A 20962-nucleotide genomic window follows, 5' to 3' on the forward strand; every position below is an offset into this window, starting at 1 on the left:
GGAGCCAGAGGTTTTTTTGGCACTGTCCAAAGAGAATGCAACTTTCTCCTCTGCTTTTAATTATACGACTTTTGCTTCAGCAGCAGCTGGCTGGGTCTTTCAGGTTCACCCAGAGCTGGATCCCAACAAGCCAGCATGTCCCCCAGCATCCTTATTCATATGTATGTCAAAGCCAGATGGGCCTGAGTTGCCCTCCACATCCTTTCTGTTCCCACCAGCAATTCACCTGAGGCCACATTGGGGTGTTGGCTGAGGGCCATAGGAAGCTGAAACCCCTTCTCTGTTTCCAATTAGCTCTCAGACAGAACTGGAGAGTTGGAAAAACAAAGTATGTGAGAGAGAAGCAAGAAGAAAGAACACTCAGCCTCTGCATGTTCCAGGAAAATCAGATGCCTTCTCTTGGTAGGAGATTCGCTGTAATCTTTTTGTTGTTGCCCAAAAGCATTGTTTTCAGTTAGGATTCATAAGGCACCCCTTTCAAAGTGAGGCCAAAGATTGGAAGGTGGCCCAATGAATGGGTCTCCACCTTTGGATATCCACGTTTTCCATTCATTTATGGAATTCGTTTCTTTAAAACATCGTGACCCCACCTTAGAGTAAATATATAAAACCATGGGACTATCACAAATTGGATGCTCTCACTGCAATGACCGCTCCCCACATCAAATGAGAGGCACCTTTTGCATGCTTGAGCGCAGCCCCCCTGGACCTATGTGGCTCCTGGCAGTACAGCCTGGCTCCCCCCCCCCCAACTGGACACCTGGATGTCGCTGTGTACCTCTGCCAGTTATCCAATCCCAACTGAGGAGGCGTTGCCAGGTGATTTGGCCAGGTAAGGGGAGGGACCGGCCTGCCCACACAATAGAGGGAGGTACTTACCTGGGAATCCTCAGTTGGCTCCAGAGCTTCTCCCACCCTGCCCTCCCTCAGTTAAGCTTTCTTTTGCAGTTTAACCTCTTCTCCAGTTATGCGGGCGCTGCTATGTCATGGTCGCTGTTGAAGGGCCAGAAATCAATTTTCCTGCATTGGCAGGTTTTGCCTTCCCTGTAGCAAAACATCACAACTTTGGCGGTTTCAGGCCTTGGGCAGAATCCTTTAGCCTGTCTTCCTAAATTTGGGGGGGGGGGCGTGAAGCAGTGACCCACACCCCCCTTGCAGCGCTGATCCCAGGGTTTCCCGTTAAAGGGGTCTTGAGGGGAGGCATTGGCCATACGCCGAGAGGTTGTCATTGCTCTCCCCTCCAATGGCGGTGAAACGGGGGGCAGGCTCTCTGCTTGAACATATGTTCTCCAGAGCCAGCCCAATCCCCACACATTCTGGATAACTCTGATGTTCCCCAGATCCCAGGCCAGGGACTGGGAGGGATAAACACCCAATGCCTAAGCCAAGGTCTCCCTACATCTGAAGTTTTAATAAAGTTGTGGCCAATTTTAATCCCATAACACAGTGTCTTGAGTCATTATTCCACCCGGGTCACCTGGGGTTGGGGGGACTCTGCCTGTCCATGCAAATGCAATTGTTACACCAGTAAATAATATTCTTTTTAGAGTTGAGGCTGCATTCCTATAGGTTTAAATAGGGGGACAAGCTGAAATTCTCAGGGCTGCCTTTGTAAAGTAACAACCTAGTAAACATTCTGATTTCAAGCAACAGTAGCCAAGTTCAATTACATAATAACCATGCAAGCCAGCAAGACCATTTGTTCTTATTAATTGTTATTCAATAGTAAAATGCAACTTACTCCCCCCCCCCCCACACTTTAAAATAGTGGCTGTGCTGTTTTGTACCACTGCTTCTAATGGGTGAAATGAGGTTTATTGTTGACTGGCAATTTAAATACATGATGGCAAGGTATGGGGAAGATTGAACAAATAAGTAAATTGTGTAAGAATGGAAGGGGTGCAGTAATGGGTGTGTGTGTTGTGTGTGTGTAAATATATACACACACTGGCCTGTCATCATGCTGTGATGACAGTCTGAGCCACTAGAAGGCACAAGAATCATGTGGATTGAGCTAGGAATTGACAGCTGGCACTTACAGGAATCTGCCACAGAGTTCAAATGGGTCACCTTTGATGGAGGAGGAGCATAGGAAGGGAAGCACTGCCAGATGGGCTCTCCTCCCTCTTTGACACTGTGGGAGGCTTTCTGTCATATGTGTGTGTGAGAGAGAAAGAGAGAAAGAGAAACTTGGAAGAGGGAGAAGAGATAATAGTGTTGTCCTTTCTGGGTGACAAGTTGGGGATGGGAGAAAGCTTGGCTGGTGGCAGGGGAGATGTTGTGATCCTTGGGTGGGTTCAGAAGCTGAGAGAGAAAAAGAACACAATGTGATCTTTGGGATAGGAAATGAGGCAGGGTATTGTCATGTTGTAGAACATGGGTAGGCAAACTAAGGCCCGGGGGCTGAATCCAGCCCAACCGCCTTCTAAATCCGGCCCACTGATGGTCCAGAAATCAGCGTGTTTTTTACATGAGTAGAATGTGTCCTTTTATTTAAAATGCACCTCTAGGTTATTTGTGGGGCATAGGAATTCATTCATTCCCCCCCCCCAAAAAAATATAGTCTGGCCCCCCCACAAGGTCTGAGGGACAGTGGACCGTACCCCTGCTGAAAAAGTTTGCTGACCCCTGTGTAGAAGAAATGCTGGGAAAGGCAGTGAAAAGGGGATTAGTGAGCAGGGGAGCAATGTTTGTGTGCATCACGCACAGTAATACATCACATTTGGTAGTATCTGATGTTGGTATCACATTTGGTGGAAGTAATAAGTGTCAATCCTTTGCAACTGGTGGGAGTGTAATAGTGCTAGTTTAAACCCTTGGCACTGCTGAACACAGTAATTCTGACATGAGGTTTTATAGGCAAGAAACAACTTTGCCTGGTAGATAAAGTGAATAGGTTGGGTGCAAGATGTACACATGGATTGGGGCGGTGGTGGGAAGAAACTCTTCTGCAAGGGGGAGATTGAAAAGATAAAGTGAAGTGACATATGTTGAAACATAGAGATATCATGCATGGATCAATCCACTGAAGTTAACAAGATTCAATCAGCAGATATTAACAAGCCCATAGATGTTGTGATGTTGATAGTCTCAGACACACCCAGTGTTTTATGACTACATATGTAACAAAGTCCTCATCATTGTTACTGAGGAAAAGTACCTGATTTCTGGTATCTGTTCCTAGCAAACCAGTGGGACCTCTTTACCCAGATTTGCCTTTAGAGGGGAGGGGATATTGCAAATGCCTTAAAAATAGTTAGGATGGGCTAGCTTTCCTTCCACTGTACAAGTAACCATAAAAAAGGAAACTCTTAGCAGTTTACTTACACAACCCTTAAGTCAGGCATAGGCAAACTCAGCCCTCCAGATGTTTGGGGACTACAACTTTCATCATCCCTAGCTAATAGGGTAGGGAGCTTGTGGTCTTCTAGGGACTCAGGGTAGGGAGGGTAGGGAGCTTGTGGTCTTCTAGGGACTCAGCTATACAGCTGCAAATGAAACATTTTAAGTGTGTTGTAAAGTGCAATATACAAATGTGACACTAGATGGTGATGGTAAGCTATGGGAAATTTAATATATTTTTCAAAACTTGTTTTTAAAAAAAAGCTTTTTCACAGTATTTTTTATATGTATGTAGATTCCTCCTGGATCTTGGTGGGCCCAAACCCCAATTCCCATCAGCCCTAGACAGCCTGACTAATTTCTACACAAATCCTTGGCTTTGTGTCCTTTTTCTGGATGGATCCATTTAAATCAAGGCAACTTACGTCATGCATCTGAATTATAATTTAATTCACCCAGAAACAGGGTTGATTTAAATCCAGTTCCCAACTTTATAATTCATCTATTTCTTGAACATGCATGCACGCTAACGGCTTCCTGTAACAATTCAAAGGCATAATATTTTTTACAGCTAAATAGAGCTGTTGTGCTACCCAAGGACATAACCCAAAATCTCTGGCAATGGAATCCATGTCCTTTTTCCACTATGGAATTTGTGCTTAGGGGAACAACTGTGAAATGGAGGATTTCTGCTTGGCACTATCTGTACACATAATAGAAACGCGAAGTAAAATCCACTGCCTTGAAGGTTAAGGGCTTGGACTGTTGCACTGGTAGTTGTCAGAAGTTTTGGACACACTGATCTAATACTTTCTGAAGTGAAATACATTGCTGGAGTTGGTCATTTGTTTATTGTCTTAAAAATAACACAATATCTAACAGTCTAAGATAATGTCATTTTTCACACATGACTTTTCCATTTTGGCTTTATCCCTCTTAAATAAATCATGACACAATGTAATTTGTCATGTGTTGTTCTTCATCTGAGGTTGCATTTACCTAATTTTAAGACCTGCTAAGGAACAGATGATTGTTAATAATAATAATAATAATTTATTATTTATACCCCGCCCATCTGGCTGGGTTTCCCCAGCCACTCTGGGCGGCTTCCAACTGACTATTAAAAACAGTACAGCATCAAACATTAAAAAGTTCCCTAAAGAGGGCTGCCTTCAGATGACCTTTAAAAGTAAAATAGTTGTTTATTGCTTTGACATCTGCTTTGTTATTATGTCTTCATATGTAAAACCATAGAATTCAAAGAGGGTGCACTTTCTTTCTCCCATGACTATGTATCATAGAGAGTCACACAGCCCAATCAAAAGGTTCTTTGTCACACATTCAGTGACTCCAGCATGCACAGTGAGATTCCCTTCAGTGCAATTAAAGAACCAACTAATATGGCCCATGCAACATAGCATAACATACTTGTGGAGGGGAGTGATTGGGGAGAAAATGAGACATTTATAAAGATTAATTCTGGGGCCTGACAGCGCCTGATTGTTTTAGGCCCCCACCCCCTGAAATCACTGTGCACACTGAACTAGACAAACAACACACACCCATACAAATACATATCTCAATACTACTGGAGAAATAATTTAAATCACAACATGACGTGAAAAAGAAGATTGCAAAAAAAAAAAATTCAAGTTCCACTAATTAAATATGATTCTTTCAACCTCTGGCTTAAGACTTGTCAAATATGGCTAGTTGAAATATAGGTTCAAAATGGAGAAAAAACCTTTAGTATTTCCAGAATTTAAATTCAGTGTTCAGAGTCACATTTGAAAACTTTAAACCAGGATAAAATGCAGTGTGTGTGTGTGTGTGTGTGTGTGTGTGTGTGTGTGTAAAGCAGATAGAAACTTTTGATAACTCCAGAATATGAAAACATATTTTACATACAGGAAGTTGACAGGTTAAGGAAATATTCACCACATTTTGTACTGGTAAGTAAGAAACTGCCAGCAAAAATCCTCATTGACCATGCACAAATATAAAAATAAAGCCCTAATTTCTACCCAACTTAATAATCATCCTTTGCATTTGAAGAACAATGTTTGTTTTAACTGGTTTGCTTGTCTTGCCTAGAAGTTCTTGAAATGTCTCTCACATCAGAGAAAGCAGTAATTCTAATAAAAAAATTTCAACAATAAATAAAAATAATGATCTTCCCCCCACCCCCCTTTGAAAAAGAAGATAATGAAAGCCAGCTTGTTTGGTACAGCTAATGACGATGCTTCACTGGGGAATAAAGACCACGCCTCAGAAAGGTCAGTGAGAAGCCTGATGGCATCCTTCTGTTTCATTAACTTGCTTGTTAGGAAACGCATTCCCCACTGTCTTTTGGTTATATGAGAATCAGTAGACACAGCAAGAACATCAGAAGGCTGGCACTGAGAGAAGAGGCGTGGGAAGGTAAGTGGACTCCGGGATGCTTTTGCCCACTGGTGTCTGATCTCAAGTAATGTATGTCACGCCATTCACGTAGTCCATGGCTATTTGGGTCTTTGACAAATTGGATGCCTGGGATATGGCTGTGGATCCACTTTTGGTAGTACGTGAGCCGACTATACACACCAGGGCGGTTCTCAATGGCACATCCTTCACCCCAGCTCACAATGCCAGCCAAGACCCATGACTGGCCAACTGGACATACCATGGGGCCCCCAGAATCACCCTGTGAAACAAAGAAACAGAAATGAATAATAGGGGCAATGAATGGCACAGTTGCTATCACCAGCAAGGTCCTCTATTAATTTTAACAGCAGGTGTATTTTAGGAGATATAAAGTGGTGAGTTCAGTTTTGAACACTGTGTGCCCCCTAGATGTTCTTTTTAATGCACATTCGTGATGATTTGCACCCATGATGCTGTTGGGGCTGTCACACACAATCCTACTCTCAGTACTGTTTCTGCATGCAGAAGATTTGGAACAGTCACCTACCATTTCCAGTGAGTGCATATCCCTTGACTTTCAGCTCAAATCCCATAACTTTTTATACCACAAATGTTCTGGTTTATTTCCATTCTATTTTTTTGCTGCCCCAGAGCACCGCAGAATGAACTAAGACTGCATTTAGACAGCAATTTATTTTGTGTCCCCAATGTTTTCTTACCCAATGATTGCTGCATTTTATGTGCTTTTTCACATGACATAAAAGGCACATGGAAAGCTAGCAGGAGTTCCGTACTTATTCCTATATTAATTGGTTACAGAGCAAAGATGCTTGCAACTGTGTAAACCCTGAAAAGTGCAGGAGTTTTGTGGTGTTTGCGTGGTTCACAGTATGTGATGAAACTTGAGGCAGTGTTCCAGCATACAGTTATTTACCCCACCCGACCCCACCCCCCATTTTCATGAGGCAATCTGAGGGGAACAGAAGCACACATGCAAATAAAAAGTTGCAACATTTCTATTGACATCTGCTGTTGTGTCATTCCATGCCCACTTGTGTGAATGAAATTTAGCATGCCATGACAGTTGTTATATTTTTTTGAGAGGGAGGGGGACTGGTCAATCTGAATTATATCCGTGGGGTCCCTTCCAGGCCTCTGAACCTGTGTCTGTGAGGTTAGAATCTGAAATAAAAAACCTGGTGAACTGCTCGAACCAGTTGCTTTGCCTTGGCTGACTTCATCGGCATCTCAAAGAGTAAGATAAGAAGAGATGTCATAATGAGAAATAAAAAATGCTTTGGGGGGGGGGATAAGCATTTCTACACCCCACCCCTGACCTGGTTTGATACCACTTCATCCTAGGAAGGAGAACAATAGGCCAGGGTGCATTTTGTCTGATGCTGGAAGCTGAAGGAGTAGAGAATTGAGTTGGGGAAATGAAAAATTAACAGAACCAAAACTGAAACACCATCTCTATTCTTGCAGCTATTCTTGTAGCTAACAGCAACTATGGAGGCCATTGAATTTTAATTGAAACCACAGTGGGAAGGGAGAGCTAATCACTCCTGCATTCTGTGAACCCTTCCCTCTGTAGTTTTTGTTTGATTTTTTAAAACATTAAATGCAATCATGCCTTCCTGTCATATCTAGTTTGGCCTTCAAACTACTTTCAACTCTCTTAAGACATACACACAAATATCCATCTGTGCTAGCAGCAGAAGTTGCCAAGCAATAATAGAGGATCAGGAGGAGTATTTACACATTTTTAGAAGTGAACGAACAGATAAGCACTCTCACCTTGCATGCATCTTTCCTGCCCTCCGCAAAGCCAGCACAGATCATATCATCCTTGATCACCCGTGGGATCGGGCCATCAGCTATGTTGGTGCGGTAGAGGGCACTGCATGTTTTGGAGTCAATAATGGGCACCTGCAACTTCTGCAGGGTTTGTGGGGATGGAAGGTCGACTGCAATGACAACAACATACACCACTGAAGCACTTTCACCCCTTAAATGCACTTTGGGGGAGGGAGTGTGTGCCCTCACACACATACAGTGACATGCATTGAGCCTCTCCATCCCATCATTTCTCATATTTAACAATCTACTCACTTTATTTATTTATCACATTAATATCCTCCCTCCCTCCAAATAGCCTAGCGTTGTGTACATGGTTCTCCCCTTACTCATTTTATCCTCACTAACAACCTTATGTAGTTGGTTGGCGGAGGAATGGGAGTGCGGAGGGAGCAGACCGTCCCCAGGACCACTATTCCGGTAGGATGCTATTGCGGTGGGCCCCCCGGACACGCGCCGCGCACCCCCTGTGTGCCGGGTGCCATGCCCCCAGAATGCACGCCATGCCCCTGGGGGTGCCAGCCATGCCCCCGCCTGCTGTCCGCCCCCAGTAGCGGACTGGGAGAGAGTGATTGTCCCACTGTCACCCAGTATGTTTTGTGGCTGAGTGGGGATTTGAACTCAAATATCTCAGGCCCTAGTACAACACTCAAATCACTACACAAACAGGGTCTCTTAGCCACTCCTCCTTTTCTTTCTCTCTCCTACTGTCACTGGCGGAGGAAGGGGGTGCGGGGGGTGCAGTCTGCTCTGGATGTCATCCCTGAGGGGGAGTGACATCGCCATGCCACCCCTCCCATGATTGCTTTCCTTGGTATAGGGTATTCATATTCAATTTTAGATTTTAATTTAATATAAAGCAATTTTACTGGGTACCCTGCTTTCTATTGTGAAGTTATTACTATATCTTTTTTCTCCACACAAGTTCCTGCCCCTTATCCTGCCCCTGTCTCCTCCTCCTCTCTCTCTCTCTCTCTCTCACACACACACACAAACCTGAATGACGCAGGTTGCCCCAGCCGGTGACCCAGCAAACTTTGCCTGGAGGAAACTTCACAGAAGCATCAGGCAGGCAAATGGGTAGGATAAATTCCGAATAGTGGACCTTCCTGGTCAACTGCACAAGAGCGATGTCCCCGCTGCTGGTCTGTCCTGCATAAGTTGGGTTTACAATGACCTTCTTCACTCCCAAGCAGCATGACTGGGGCCCAGGATTGGATAGCTGGTTGGCCCCTAGGAGGACCTGGTACTGGGAGAGATCCCTGAACCTGGAAACATGACAGAAAGAGTGGGGCTAGGTGAATGAAGGGTATTCGGGGCTGGATTTTGGAGCAAATTTTGTTGGAGAACTGCACTACAAAATTTGGATCAGTGCACATTTTGAATGATTGCTCTGTGTCAGTTTGCATCTTGTTTCAGAAAGTGTGAGTTTGATAGTTGACCCTGTGGGTGGAGTGGGCAATGGGTGGGAGAAAAGCAAGCCAGAGCAAGCTGTGGTAACTTTTTTGCCTGTCCTTTCCTTCTCAAAAGGCCAGAGTTAGGATTCCCATACATCCGGAATTTCCCAGAAATACCCGGAATACTGTAGTCAGAAGCAGTGTCCTGTCAGAAATTGGCTAAATGTCTGGAAAAAATCCGGACATATTGCAACCCGGATATATTGCAACCCGTGTCAGCAATGTTGGTTTCTGATTTGCACCCCCCCCCCCAAATGCTCAACAACCTTTGTGTCCAGATTTTCACTTTTTGAATATGGCAACTCTACCAGATCTAGTATTCTGGGATGGGGGATCCAAAGGCATCAGTAACCCAGGTTTGCCATCCCACCCTGTATACTCACTGATAGAAACAGTGTGCTGCGGTTATCACCCACTCCTCAGAGATGAGGGACCCTCCACACACATGCCTTTTGTTCAGCTGTAAGCTGATCTGCCAGGGGAACTCCCCTGGCACTGTGTCCTGTCCCTTCACAATCCGGTTGAGGCTGACATGAGGCCGCCCACAGGCTGCAAGAAAGGACAAAGATTCATTCAAACTGCCATGATATTAGAGAAGGCACTGAGCTCATATGGATTCTAATTGATAATATAGTGGAGACAGGTTTGACTCAACCTTAACAGCACATTCACGTAATCATATGGCCATCTTCATCATTATCCCTGGTGAGAAAAAAGCAAGCCAACAGCAGTGACTCTTATATATGTGCAATGGGCAGAATCCCATGAAGGCAGGGGAATTCTGTCTCTCATAGGAGCCAACTCCTAGGGGCCAAGTTCCCTTCAGTACCCCAATAAAGTATTTGAGGGGCTGGGGCCCCCAAAGTTGATTTCAATTGCCATTCAAATGATGTGCATGCACCGCATCATGGGATTAATTGTGCAGGGCAGGGCTTATCTTCCTCCCATATTTATTCTAGTTGGCACCCCTGCAGTGTCTCTGCATCAAAAGGTATTCAGTGTTTCACTTGCCCCAAGGCAGAAACAAGAAAAAAATTACTCAGTGCTAGCAAAATAGCTCCTTAGAAGACTTCTCTGTGGATGAACAATCTGTGGGTAAACAATCTGGGCTCATGACATGCAAAAAAATATTTAAATTACTTATTCCATGCCTTACATATATGCTCCAATACACAGCTGGGCAATTACTGGACAAAGTAATTGCTGAGCCAAATATTTTCAAATGAAAAAACTGAATTTGGAGGGGAAACACAAACCCTGCGTAAAAGCCTTCAACCCCTGGAATCTCAAACCATTCAGAGATTGGGGTGGCATGCATCAATACATTTGAAACAGAAGGAAGAGAAATGCAGAAAATGTACACTCACCACTGGTAGCCTGACCTTCTTGCAGACCTGCAACATGACAAGACAGCAGTGAGAGGGTGCCAAGAAATCCGATGAGATTCACTGGATCTAAGACTCATTGGCGTAGCTGCACTGTATCTCCAAACAGCAGCTCTACTTTATTCCAAGCCAATGCTCTTGAGACAGGAAGCATCCTTGAAAAAGGCAACATACATTCCCTCCAGGACGTCCCAACGCCAACACAATAATGTGTACAACTTTATGGACCATCAGTAGTCATCATCATTCCCTTTCCCAGTGAATGTGCCAAATAAAAGCTCTCTAGGTATGTTTTTGATCTCTTGATGTCCTGACATCAGTCCTGACAAATGAGCAGGTTTCATTAATGTATCAAATTTGCAGATGAATCAGAATTGGGAGGGAGTGCAAACATTTTAGAGGGTGGGATTAATTCTTTTTTAATGATCTTAGTAAAATGGTAGACATCAACACAAACTGGTTCTACCAGAATCAAACCAAAACAAGGAGCTCATTCAGCTGAAATCCCGAATGAAAAGTTTCTCCTGTTGTATACATATTCCTGTCTCCTGGGTGGGACTGGAAAATCCCTTCTCTTTTCTTTCTCAGAAATTACAGCACACAGACACGTATTCTGTTTGGCCTTTAACTGGGAGGTGGGCAGCAATTATATAGGATTATGGGGCAGGTCAACAGGGTGGTTGTATGTGGATTGTTGGCTCTAGCTGGGCTTGAGGTGGGGCAGCTAAGCCGACTGCAAGTCTAGCCCATATCTTCATCCCAACAGCCCACATACATCCATGTCTCCAGTTGCAATCGGGAAACAATAGACTGGTATGCTTCATAATTCCTCACTGTCTGGGACATCTATGCTACCTTGTCCATCTTGATCATACCAGCCTCTCCTTCTGTACTGTGGCATCACAATTTCCGTTCCAGTCAAGAACCTGTGCTCCCAAAGTAACCTCTCTCTCAAACACTAATTTAGCAAAGCCGTAATTTACTTTCCCCCACCTACCTGGCAACACCCTGAAACCCAATTATAACATCATCAAAATCAACTAAAGAAACTATTATGATGTCTCTTTCATCTCCATTAATGGCCCTTCCTTGCAGACACATGTCTGGTGCAGGATCGTTAAGATGGTATCTCTCTGCTTGTTAGTGTTTTCTTTTTTCTTTTTTAAAATATAGTTTTATTAAAGGTTCCTTAGTTTACAAAAATACATGTATTGTCTCTTTTTTCAAGTTGTGTTTTCTACAGATCAGTTACATTTGTTGTGAGACATTAGTGTGACATACAGTGTTAGGTTAGGAAAGGGGGGAACGGTAAGTTGGGTAGGGTCAGGTGGTTATGCTTCTATTCTTCTACTTAGTGTATGTATGGGGTTTTGTATCAGTGTTACTTGTATGGGTTCTCTTACTATTCGCTTGTACAGTGGTACCTCAGGTTACATATGCTTCCGGTTACATATGCTTCAGGTTACAGACTCCGCTAACCCAGAAATACTACCTCAGGTTAAGAACTTTGCTTCAGGATGAGAACAGAAATTGTGCTCCGGTGGCGCGGCAGCAGCAGGAGGCCCCACTAGCTAAAGTGGTGCTTCAGGTTAAGAACAGTTTCAGGTTAAGAAAGGACCTCTGGAACGAATTAAGTACTTAACCTGAGGTACCACTGTATTTCCTTGGTGGTGAGAGAGGTTGGGGTGGCTTAGGATGTGGTTGGTTGTCTTTGGTTGGCTGTAGTGAGATTTGATTTTTGTGTGTGAGCGGGGTGTGTGCGTATTTTTGAATCAAGTTAGCCAGATTGATTCGTATGCTGTCGGCGGATTCCTGTTGTTGTTTTGTTGGGGTGTGTATGTGATAAAGAGGAACTATACCAGAGTAAAGGCTTCTTCATCTATTTGTCTCCATGTCAGTTTCAGTTTATTGGTTAGTTTTTCTGATAAAGCTGTTTCCCATACTATTTTATACCATTGATCCATGCTTACTCCTGACAGGTCTCTCCAATGTCTGACTTTGAAAAGGAGAAACAACAAAAACTGAGCCACAAATTTTCCCCCAGGTCTTGAGTTCCTCTGAAGTCAGAGGCAGAGAGAGCTTATAGAGTCTCACAACTGTATTCAGGTAGATAAGCCAGCCCTAGGAGCTGCCTTATGCACTGGGTCTAGAACTTCTCTCTACTCCGAAAAATAGGGTGAGCATAACCATGCATTATTAAGCCAAGGAACAAACATGCCTTGGTTTTCAATCAGTGGATTTCAAGCAGAGTAAACGAATGCAGCATACAACAGGTAGAAGAGAGACTTGAGCAACAGTGTAATAATGGATGAGGAAGCATTGGCATTGATCCTTGGTACCATAAGTCATTGGTAGATTAGAGTGCATGCTTTGCATGCAAAAGAGCCTTGTTCATGTTGTTGGATCTCCAAGTAGGACCGGGAAAGACTTCATCTGAAAACTTAAGAGAGCTACTGCCAGGCAGTGTAGACCTAAAGTGGGGAACATTTAATGATTCAAACGTAGCCAACCCTTTCAGGTCAGCATTCCAGCAGCAGACTGGGTCAAAGGTGGAAGTGGGTGAGGAAATGTGGGTATGGCCAAAAATGGACTTGTTTGAAATGAAATCAATTGAAATTATGGTGGGATAAGTTAAAATCCACTTTATATTTTGGAAAGTTGATTGCTCATTATAAGTCATAAGATATAGTAGGCAAAATTTGTATGGTGGTTCCTGAGATCAAGGAGCAGATTTTCATACATGTTTGGCTACAACTGGACACCATTTTGAATGAAAGAGCGGCCAGGACCTTTCAAAACGGCATTGATTTTAACCATTGATCTGAAAACTGCAGTGATTTTTTTGGGGTTTCTTAGAACTTCCAAGCATGGATAGTTTATAATGGTTTCATTTCTCCACCACCCTCACTAAACTTTAGATTGTGGGCCTGCACCAAGCAATGCTGGGTATGAGGCTGCCAGTAAAAAAAGAAGGGCAATGCTGCTGCCATAGACAATACTGAGATGGAGCAATGGTTTCATCTGATATAATGGTACTCCCCATGCCCCCAAACTTGGTATGAGAAAACTGGAGGAGGAGGAGGAGGAGGAATAATAATAATAATAATAATAATAATAATAATAATAATAATGTTATACCCTGCCCATCTGGCTGGGTTTTCTCTGCCACTATTAACAAGTGTATCCTTATTTTGATCTGGAGGGTAAGCTGCAGTTATTCAGAGGCACATCAGACATGTTCAGAGATGTTTTCCAATTGCCTCACATGCTACAAGATTCAGCCATTGACTTGAAAACCTCCAGGGGAAATGGCAACGGATTTGCAGTGATGTAAAGGAAAAGGGTTAACCCCAGCAATACCAAGCAGCAGAATGAGCCACAGAATGAGATGGCTGGGCCTGCTCAAGCAGCAGATGAGATGGGAATCAAATGGTCAAGTGCTGAGGTGGTAGAATGGATTGTAGCACTTCAGACTACAGGTGGGTGGGAGTCACATTTTTGACTATTTCCCTGTGTTAAAAATGAATCCAAGCTCAGCAGGAAGAGGGATAGAGTAGAATCTTTGCCCTCAGTGCATGAATTTTCAACTTGCAGGGGATTGTGACATGGAGCAGTGTTAAATAAAATGGAGCCCTCACCTGCAATGTGAAGTAGTGTCATCTATTCTACCACCTCATTCTGCTGCATGTGTAGGCCAGACCAAAGTTCTAGACCCAACTAGGCCCAGTTTCACAACATTGGTTCACCTATCCCAGAAGCTGGGAGCAGGTTTCAGAACCTGTGTTATGTAGTGGTTAGAATGTAAGGTAGATCCCGGTTCATATCTTTGCTTAGGCATGAAGCTCACAGTGTAACCTTGGGCTCTGCAAATCTGTGAACTTAATCTACTTTGCAAGGTTGATGGGAGAACAAAAAAAAAGAAAAAAGTTGAGCTGAAGAAGAACTATGGAAAAAGAGTGGGAATTGGATAAAAATTAAGTTTCTCTACAGTTGAAAGGATAGGAGAATGTCTAAGTGCTTTACTTATAATAACAACCAGCTGCAGTTAAGCTATAAGGCAGCACAAAGCAGGTAAGGCAACTATAAGATCGCTGATTAGAATCTGTACAAAACCACAACCACACAGGAATAATCAACAGAGATCAAAGGGTGAGGAAGGAGAAAAAAAGAGAACTTGGAGGCAGTCAGCAAAAAAGCCAAGCAAAGCCATAATAAGACATAAAGGGAGGCAGAATGATTTAATGTCTGCAAGGGGAAGAAGGAATGTTTCTGAAAATATGTCCTGGAGGAGTGTTAAGAAACCGATTAGAGGGAACACTGGCTGACCTGATGCCAATGAAGGACACAAGAACTTGTAAAATTAATAGACCATCAAGCAAATGTTAGAACAATCCAGGGAGGTAGGGAGGTTTACTGAGATATATATATATTCTCCTGATGGAGACAAAAGGGAAAGTTATTTGCAGCTGAAAATAGATGTTGGTAGGATTTGTGGATCCACTCATGAGAGGTTTGTGGAGAACTGGAGTAAAAGCAAACTAATAAATGCTTGGCATAACTCTTCCCTCAGGCAGAAAGACAAATTCTCTTTGCTCTGATTTCAAAATTGGAGCCATCTGGTTGAGATTTCTAAGGATGAGGTAATGTGGATTTCAAGACACAGCTGGTTGAAATCTGTATACAATGTTCACGGGGAACATTCAGAACTGGTCTGATGTTTAGTAGCAACCCCCACACTGGATTATATACTACAGTAGGGGTAAAGGCTGTTGCAAACAATCAAGACATACAGTGGTACCTCAGGTTAAGTACTTATTTCGTTTCGGAGGTCCGTTCTTAACCTGAAAATGTTCTTAACCTGAAGCACCACTTTAGTTAATGGGGCCTCCCGCTGCTGCCGCGCCGCCAGACCACGATTTCTGTTCTCATCCTGAAGCAGAATTCTGTAACCTGAAGGTCTGTAACCTGAAGCGTATGTAACCCGATGTACCACTGTACCTTCAAAGGAAATTGCCTTGTACTGACTGAGTCAGGCCACTGGACCATCTAGCTCATTCATCACTGTTTATAAAGACTGGCAACAGCTTTCGAGGATGCCAGACTGGGATTTTTCTCAGCCGTTTCTAGGGCGTTTCTGCACTTAACATTTATAGCAGTATAGTTGCTGTTTGATCAGACATTTTAAATAATAACAACTTGTAGCTGCTTGTCTGCCCTTTTGGTCACATGTCACTGTTGTTATGAGTTCTGGGTTTTCCTTCCCACAGTAATGGCAGGTTCTGCCCAAACTGAGAAAAATTCAGTGGCCGTAGTGATACCTCTTGGTATCTCCATGTTCCTCCAGCCAGTAAATATTGGGATTATGAGTATGTGCACAGGTATAACCCTTTGTGTTTTTATTTTACTTTTATGTATTCAATAATTCTAATCTTGTGGGAGTATAGGAGATTAGAAGAGGAGCTATGTGTCTGCCTGAGCTATGGTGAACATGATGAATGTGATGAGGCTTTGTCTGCAGCTAATGATTGCTGTCACAAGCAGTACTTTGCTTCAGTACCATTGTCTCTGTCTGCCATGTCTGTCCTCTGAACTAAGCTCTCAGATTGACAGTTCACACCAGAGAGAGGGAAGTGGCATCTCCAAAACCATGCCCATCAACCCCTACCCTCCACAAAGAAATCAGAATTGATACTTTTAGACATGTCCAACTAATGAAAATATTCAGGATACATTCTGGATAGTTCACAAAAGTGAGATTTTTGGGGGGTCGTAGAAGCGTTTCCTTGAGTACATTATTTTGGAAAACTAGTTGAATAATGATGGGTATAATAGGTCAGTGCCCAACCAGGGACGGCTGTGCGCAGGATTCCTCCTGCATTGCAGGAGGTTGGACTAGATGGCCATCAGGTCCCTTCCACCTCTACAATTCTATTATTCTATGTCGTTTGGCAGCATGCCAAAAAATTGAAGAAGAAGAAGAAACAGCAGCTATACCACTATAAAGAGTAAATGCAGAAAGAACCAGAGTATAGGCAGGGATTGAATTTAGTACTTTTTTCTTGAAAAACTTGTGCTTTGCCACTGAGCTATAGTCCTCATGTGCTGGCGACACTATTTGTATAGTAATGGCTTCAAAGGGATGTGTTTTTAATATAGTAAACCTAGTGCATGCAAGACCTGCTGGAAGAATTCCAGTTCTGTTTCCCAGTCCTGAGCAGAGGAATTTCATGGAAATTCTGCGGTAAATCTGGGCTGGCAGCTAAACCTCTGGCACGTTCACTCAATATCATCAGAGATTAGCTTTACATAAGTGTCCCAGATGCTTTGGTGAAGGCTGCTAACTCATTACAGAAACCTTGGGTGATTAATTGTGCGGTCTATAGTCAATGAATTAATTCATTGATTAAGCCTACATAAATTTTCACAATTGCTCTATAGAAAAAAAGGTGTTATGCTTAAGGCATCTTTGTATTTGCATATGTTTGTGTGTGTTTGATTAAAAAAATAGGTGCAGCAATACAGCTGGCTGGAGCATGGGAATAAATAATTTCAGATAGGTTGGTAGGCGTTAGATGGTAGATCCTATAACAGGGGCATTGCTGTAAACACAGATTTGCACGTGCTCATTTATAGGAGAAAGATCTAGGGGTCGAAGAAGACCACAAGCTTAACATGAGTGAACAGTATGATGCAGAAGCTAAAATAGCCAATGCTATTCTAGGCTGCATCAAGAGAAGTATAGGATCCCAATCAAGGGAAGCAATAGTACTACTCTGTTCTGCCTTGGTCAGACTACACTTGGAGTACTGTGTCTAGGAATTTACAAGTTGCCAGCATTCTATGTTTCTAAGGTCCCTAAAAGCATTCAGCCAGAGGAGCAGTTTACATACATCTCTGCAATGCCATTGAATTCTTTTTGTTTCCATAGTGTTCATCCTTAACTAAAATGGGAACACTGCCCCCTCTGTGGTGCTTGAAGGGGGAGGGAGCCTATCAAAAAAGAGAGCTAGATGGACTCTAGAGGATGCTGTTGCGGCACCAGACCAATAGCTTCCTTCCAAAACCATGCTCCATGTGAACTTAACTGTTGCACACTTCCCAAATGAGCACGAAAGCACTCCAAACTATCATGGGATTCTTGGTGGCTTTGCTCTGCCTCAACTGACAGAGGCAGTAATGCTTTTGAATGCCAGTTGCTAGAAAACCACAGGAGATGCTGTTGTACTCAAGTCCTGCTTACAAGCTTGCAGTTAGTCACTGTGAGAACAGCATGCTGGATTAGATGGGCCTGGGATGTGGTCCAGTAGATAAGAAACAGGAGCTTCAACATGCTCCTTACAGATGCTACACATTGCAAATGAGCAAAGACATGTGAGAACTCTACACATCCCAAGACAACATTTAGACCTGCCCTTATACTGAGTCAGAAAGCGGGTCCATTTGCCCCCCAAAACTTACTCTAGAATTACTTTCCAGCATCTTAAGTGAAAGTCTTTCTCATCCTCTGCTACCTGAACCTTTTAACTGGAGATGCCAGGGAAGGAACGGGGGCGGGGGGGCGGGGATGCTTCTGCAGACAAAGCTTGGGCTCTGCCACTGAGCTATGGCTTTCTCTACACCTTTGAAGAAAGCCTCAGACTTCCCCACACCACTTCTTCAGTGCAGGTGTCACTGAAGTAAGGTGGAACAATTTTCCTCAGGTGGCAGATTTGCCCCATCTCCTCCATGCCTCTGCCATTGCATCACTGACAGCCCCACTGGGACTCTGCCCTCATCGCCTCCACAGCACCATTGCACTTACTGCTGCTGGAGCAGCTTCACAATTGTGCCGGCTGCAATAAGGAATGAATGCCTAAAGGAGAATGTAGTCCAGATATAGGCTAATACATATGAAAAAGAAAAGCTTCAGCTGAGTCAGTCCATTGATCCATGTAGCCCAGCATTGTCTTTTCTGATTGGCGGTCTTTGCAATCACAGTTTAGTGGCAGACCACAACTCAATGACAGAGGACATTGTTTGCAAGAAGAGGGTCCCAAGTGCAATACCTGGCATCTCTATTTTAAAAAGATCAGGTAGAGGATGATAGGAAAGACCTCTGCTTATGACCCTAGAGAGCTGCTGCTAGTCAGAATAGACAATAGTGGGCTAGATGGACAAGTAGTCTGATGCGATATGTGGTAACTTTCTGTGTCTGCTGGTTTATTCCTGTCCCTGCTACCTGAGGACATTTAACAAGATGTGCCATGGATTGAAACTGGGTACCTTTAATATGGCAAACATACCACTGAGCTATGGGCACCTCTTCCTTCCTCTGTATGCATATCTAAAAGGCTGCTAATACAAGGCAGTAAATGAATTTTTTTATAAGGTTATTAGAGAATAACAAGACAAAACAATGATAACAACCTTTAATTCAAAGTTTGGAAAATGGGGTATTGCTGAGACTCAGACATCCTTCTTGGACTTCATTCTTCTAGATCGTTGTCCATAGCCACTAGCCCTTTCCCATTGCACTACCAAAGCAATACCACTTCTGTCCTAGAGCTAGGAGCAAAACCAAAGAGTCTTCTCATCCTTCTAAGATTCTAAAACTCACTGTTGTTTTTGGCTGTTGTTTAGTCCAATTGGTTTAGCTATTGGAGGTAGGTAAAAATATGGTGGTTTTTCTTACCCATCAGTGCTAACAGAAGCATGAGTAGACGAGCTTCCCTGGTCGCCACAAGGCCTTGTCTTTTGATCACTTGCCACTCCAACATGGTGGGTTTTGCTAATGCCAAAAACCAAAGAGCCAGTCAGGAAGAATCTGCAGCTTTCCAGAAAGTGGACACATAAGTGATAGGAAGCCACTGAAAGATATCCAGCCATCAGCAACGAGAGTCACCTCACTTATATAGCTGTCTGTGTCCTGGTCGAGAATGTTGACCAACAAGTTCAGCAGATCTTGGCACACATCTTTGCCTTTATTTCTAGCATCCATCCTGCTGGGGCCAATTGCTGAGGTTGCCAGGAAGAAGTAAATGCAACTGAGAGACCACACCTGAACCTACCATGCCCAACTGTCTTTTCTCCATGCTCATCCACCCTCAGCTCCATACCAGCCTCCATTATTTGTCTAGCACTTTGGGAGTGGTGACACCCCAGGTAACCTATACTGAAATCTGAGCTCCAGGAAACAACAACTTGTGAACAGTAGCACTGAAGTGCAATACAATATTTCAGTAAACGTGGCAGCACTGTGATGCTCCTGATAAGGTTGCAGAAGGATAATATTGATGACACCATTGGTGTGGATGGTGCTTTACAAAATATAAGAGAACATGTCCCTGCCTCTGAGGAGCTTATAGGGGAGAATAGAGGAAGAGGATGGAAATGGAGATAGGGGTAAAGAATGTGGGAAAGTATGCAGTTATTTCAATTGCACATACTTAGATATATTTAGAGTATATTCTTCCCACCATTTATGGAAAGTTTGAGGTTATGGGAACAGAGAAGCTATGCTAAAAGTTTTACATACAAGGTGGGAGATCTTTGAGGAGAGATACGAAGGAAGTGGAGGAGTTTGCATCATATAGGTTTTCTGGAAAATAGCTCAAAGCCTAAGGAGCAGCAAGTGAGAAAGGGTGGGGTTGTAGGATGAAGTGGAATGTCTGATGATAATGGAGCTAAAGGCCATGGGCAAGTGTATATCAGATGTCTTAATTAAGTCTGCAGTTCAGTACCCATTACCTTGGAAGTGGGCATGTCTAGGATTGCACTGTTAAGTTACTTAAAAAGTTCTACTTCAGGAAGATCTCTAAGGTGATATTACTCTTAAAAGAGGTCCAATAAGCAACCCTGGCATTGGACATTGTTTTCATGATAGGGATCCTTTGGATAGTGGAGAAATAAAGCATGCTCTACCATATCCTCCATTCATTTTACTGTTTACTACTGACTTCCAGGATGGAGTGTGTAGGAACACTAGTAAAGATACACTGAAAGAGTCAGGCAACAAATCCACACACCAGTATAACATGAGGTCATTGGAATATTTCATGCACTGTGTCCACAACAAGGGAATGCTTTTAGTGAATAGCACAAAATGCTTGTGCATTAGGTAGAATCATGAGGTCCAGACCTTCCATTTGACGTTTCATTTGAGGTTTCCTTTTCTACCACCAAGAATTATCTTTGTATCATCTTAGATTATCTTTGCTCTTTTTTTTAAAAAAAAGTGATAACATCACTTTTTGAGAGTGACACTGCTTTAAGGACATAGTAGGGATAAAAAGAGAGATGGATGTTTCTCAAAATGCAAATAACCTAGACACTGAACTCACTAAGAGATAAACATAAGATCAGGCCTACTGGATCAGATCCAACATCCTGCTCTCATAGTGGCCAATACTCTCCCCTCCTGCAGTTTTCAGGTATTCAGAAAGATAACTGAGATATCCTCAAATGTTCCTTCCAACAAGGACAACAACAATTTAATTGCTGTAAACGACATCAAGGAGTGGCTGTACACTTCAAAAGCTT

General features: G+C 43.2%; 1 protein-coding gene across 1 annotated transcript in view; it reads right to left on the reverse strand.

Moving 5' to 3' along the window:
- Positions 1-4187: 4187 nt before the first annotated feature.
- The window catches only part of LOC308460865 (serine protease 27-like), a gene marked incomplete at its 5' end in the record, with an annotated part of 29720 nt that continues 12945 nt past the window's right edge, over positions 4188-20962 (reverse strand). The window contains 5 exons of the mRNA XM_080977399.1: positions 4188-6025; positions 7543-7712; positions 8599-8870; positions 9443-9608; positions 10427-10453. Coding sequence (XP_080833525.1) covers positions 5696-6025; positions 7543-7712; positions 8599-8870; positions 9443-9608; positions 10427-10453 — 965 coding nt within the window. The 3' untranslated portion in view covers positions 4188-5695. The remainder of the gene's footprint in view (positions 6026-7542; positions 7713-8598; positions 8871-9442; positions 9609-10426; positions 10454-20962) is intronic.

Source organism: Podarcis pityusensis (genome assembly GCF_964106645.2).
Source record: "Podarcis pityusensis genome assembly, chromosome: 13".
Taxonomy (NCBI): domain Eukaryota; kingdom Metazoa; phylum Chordata; class Lepidosauria; order Squamata; family Lacertidae; genus Podarcis; species Podarcis pityusensis.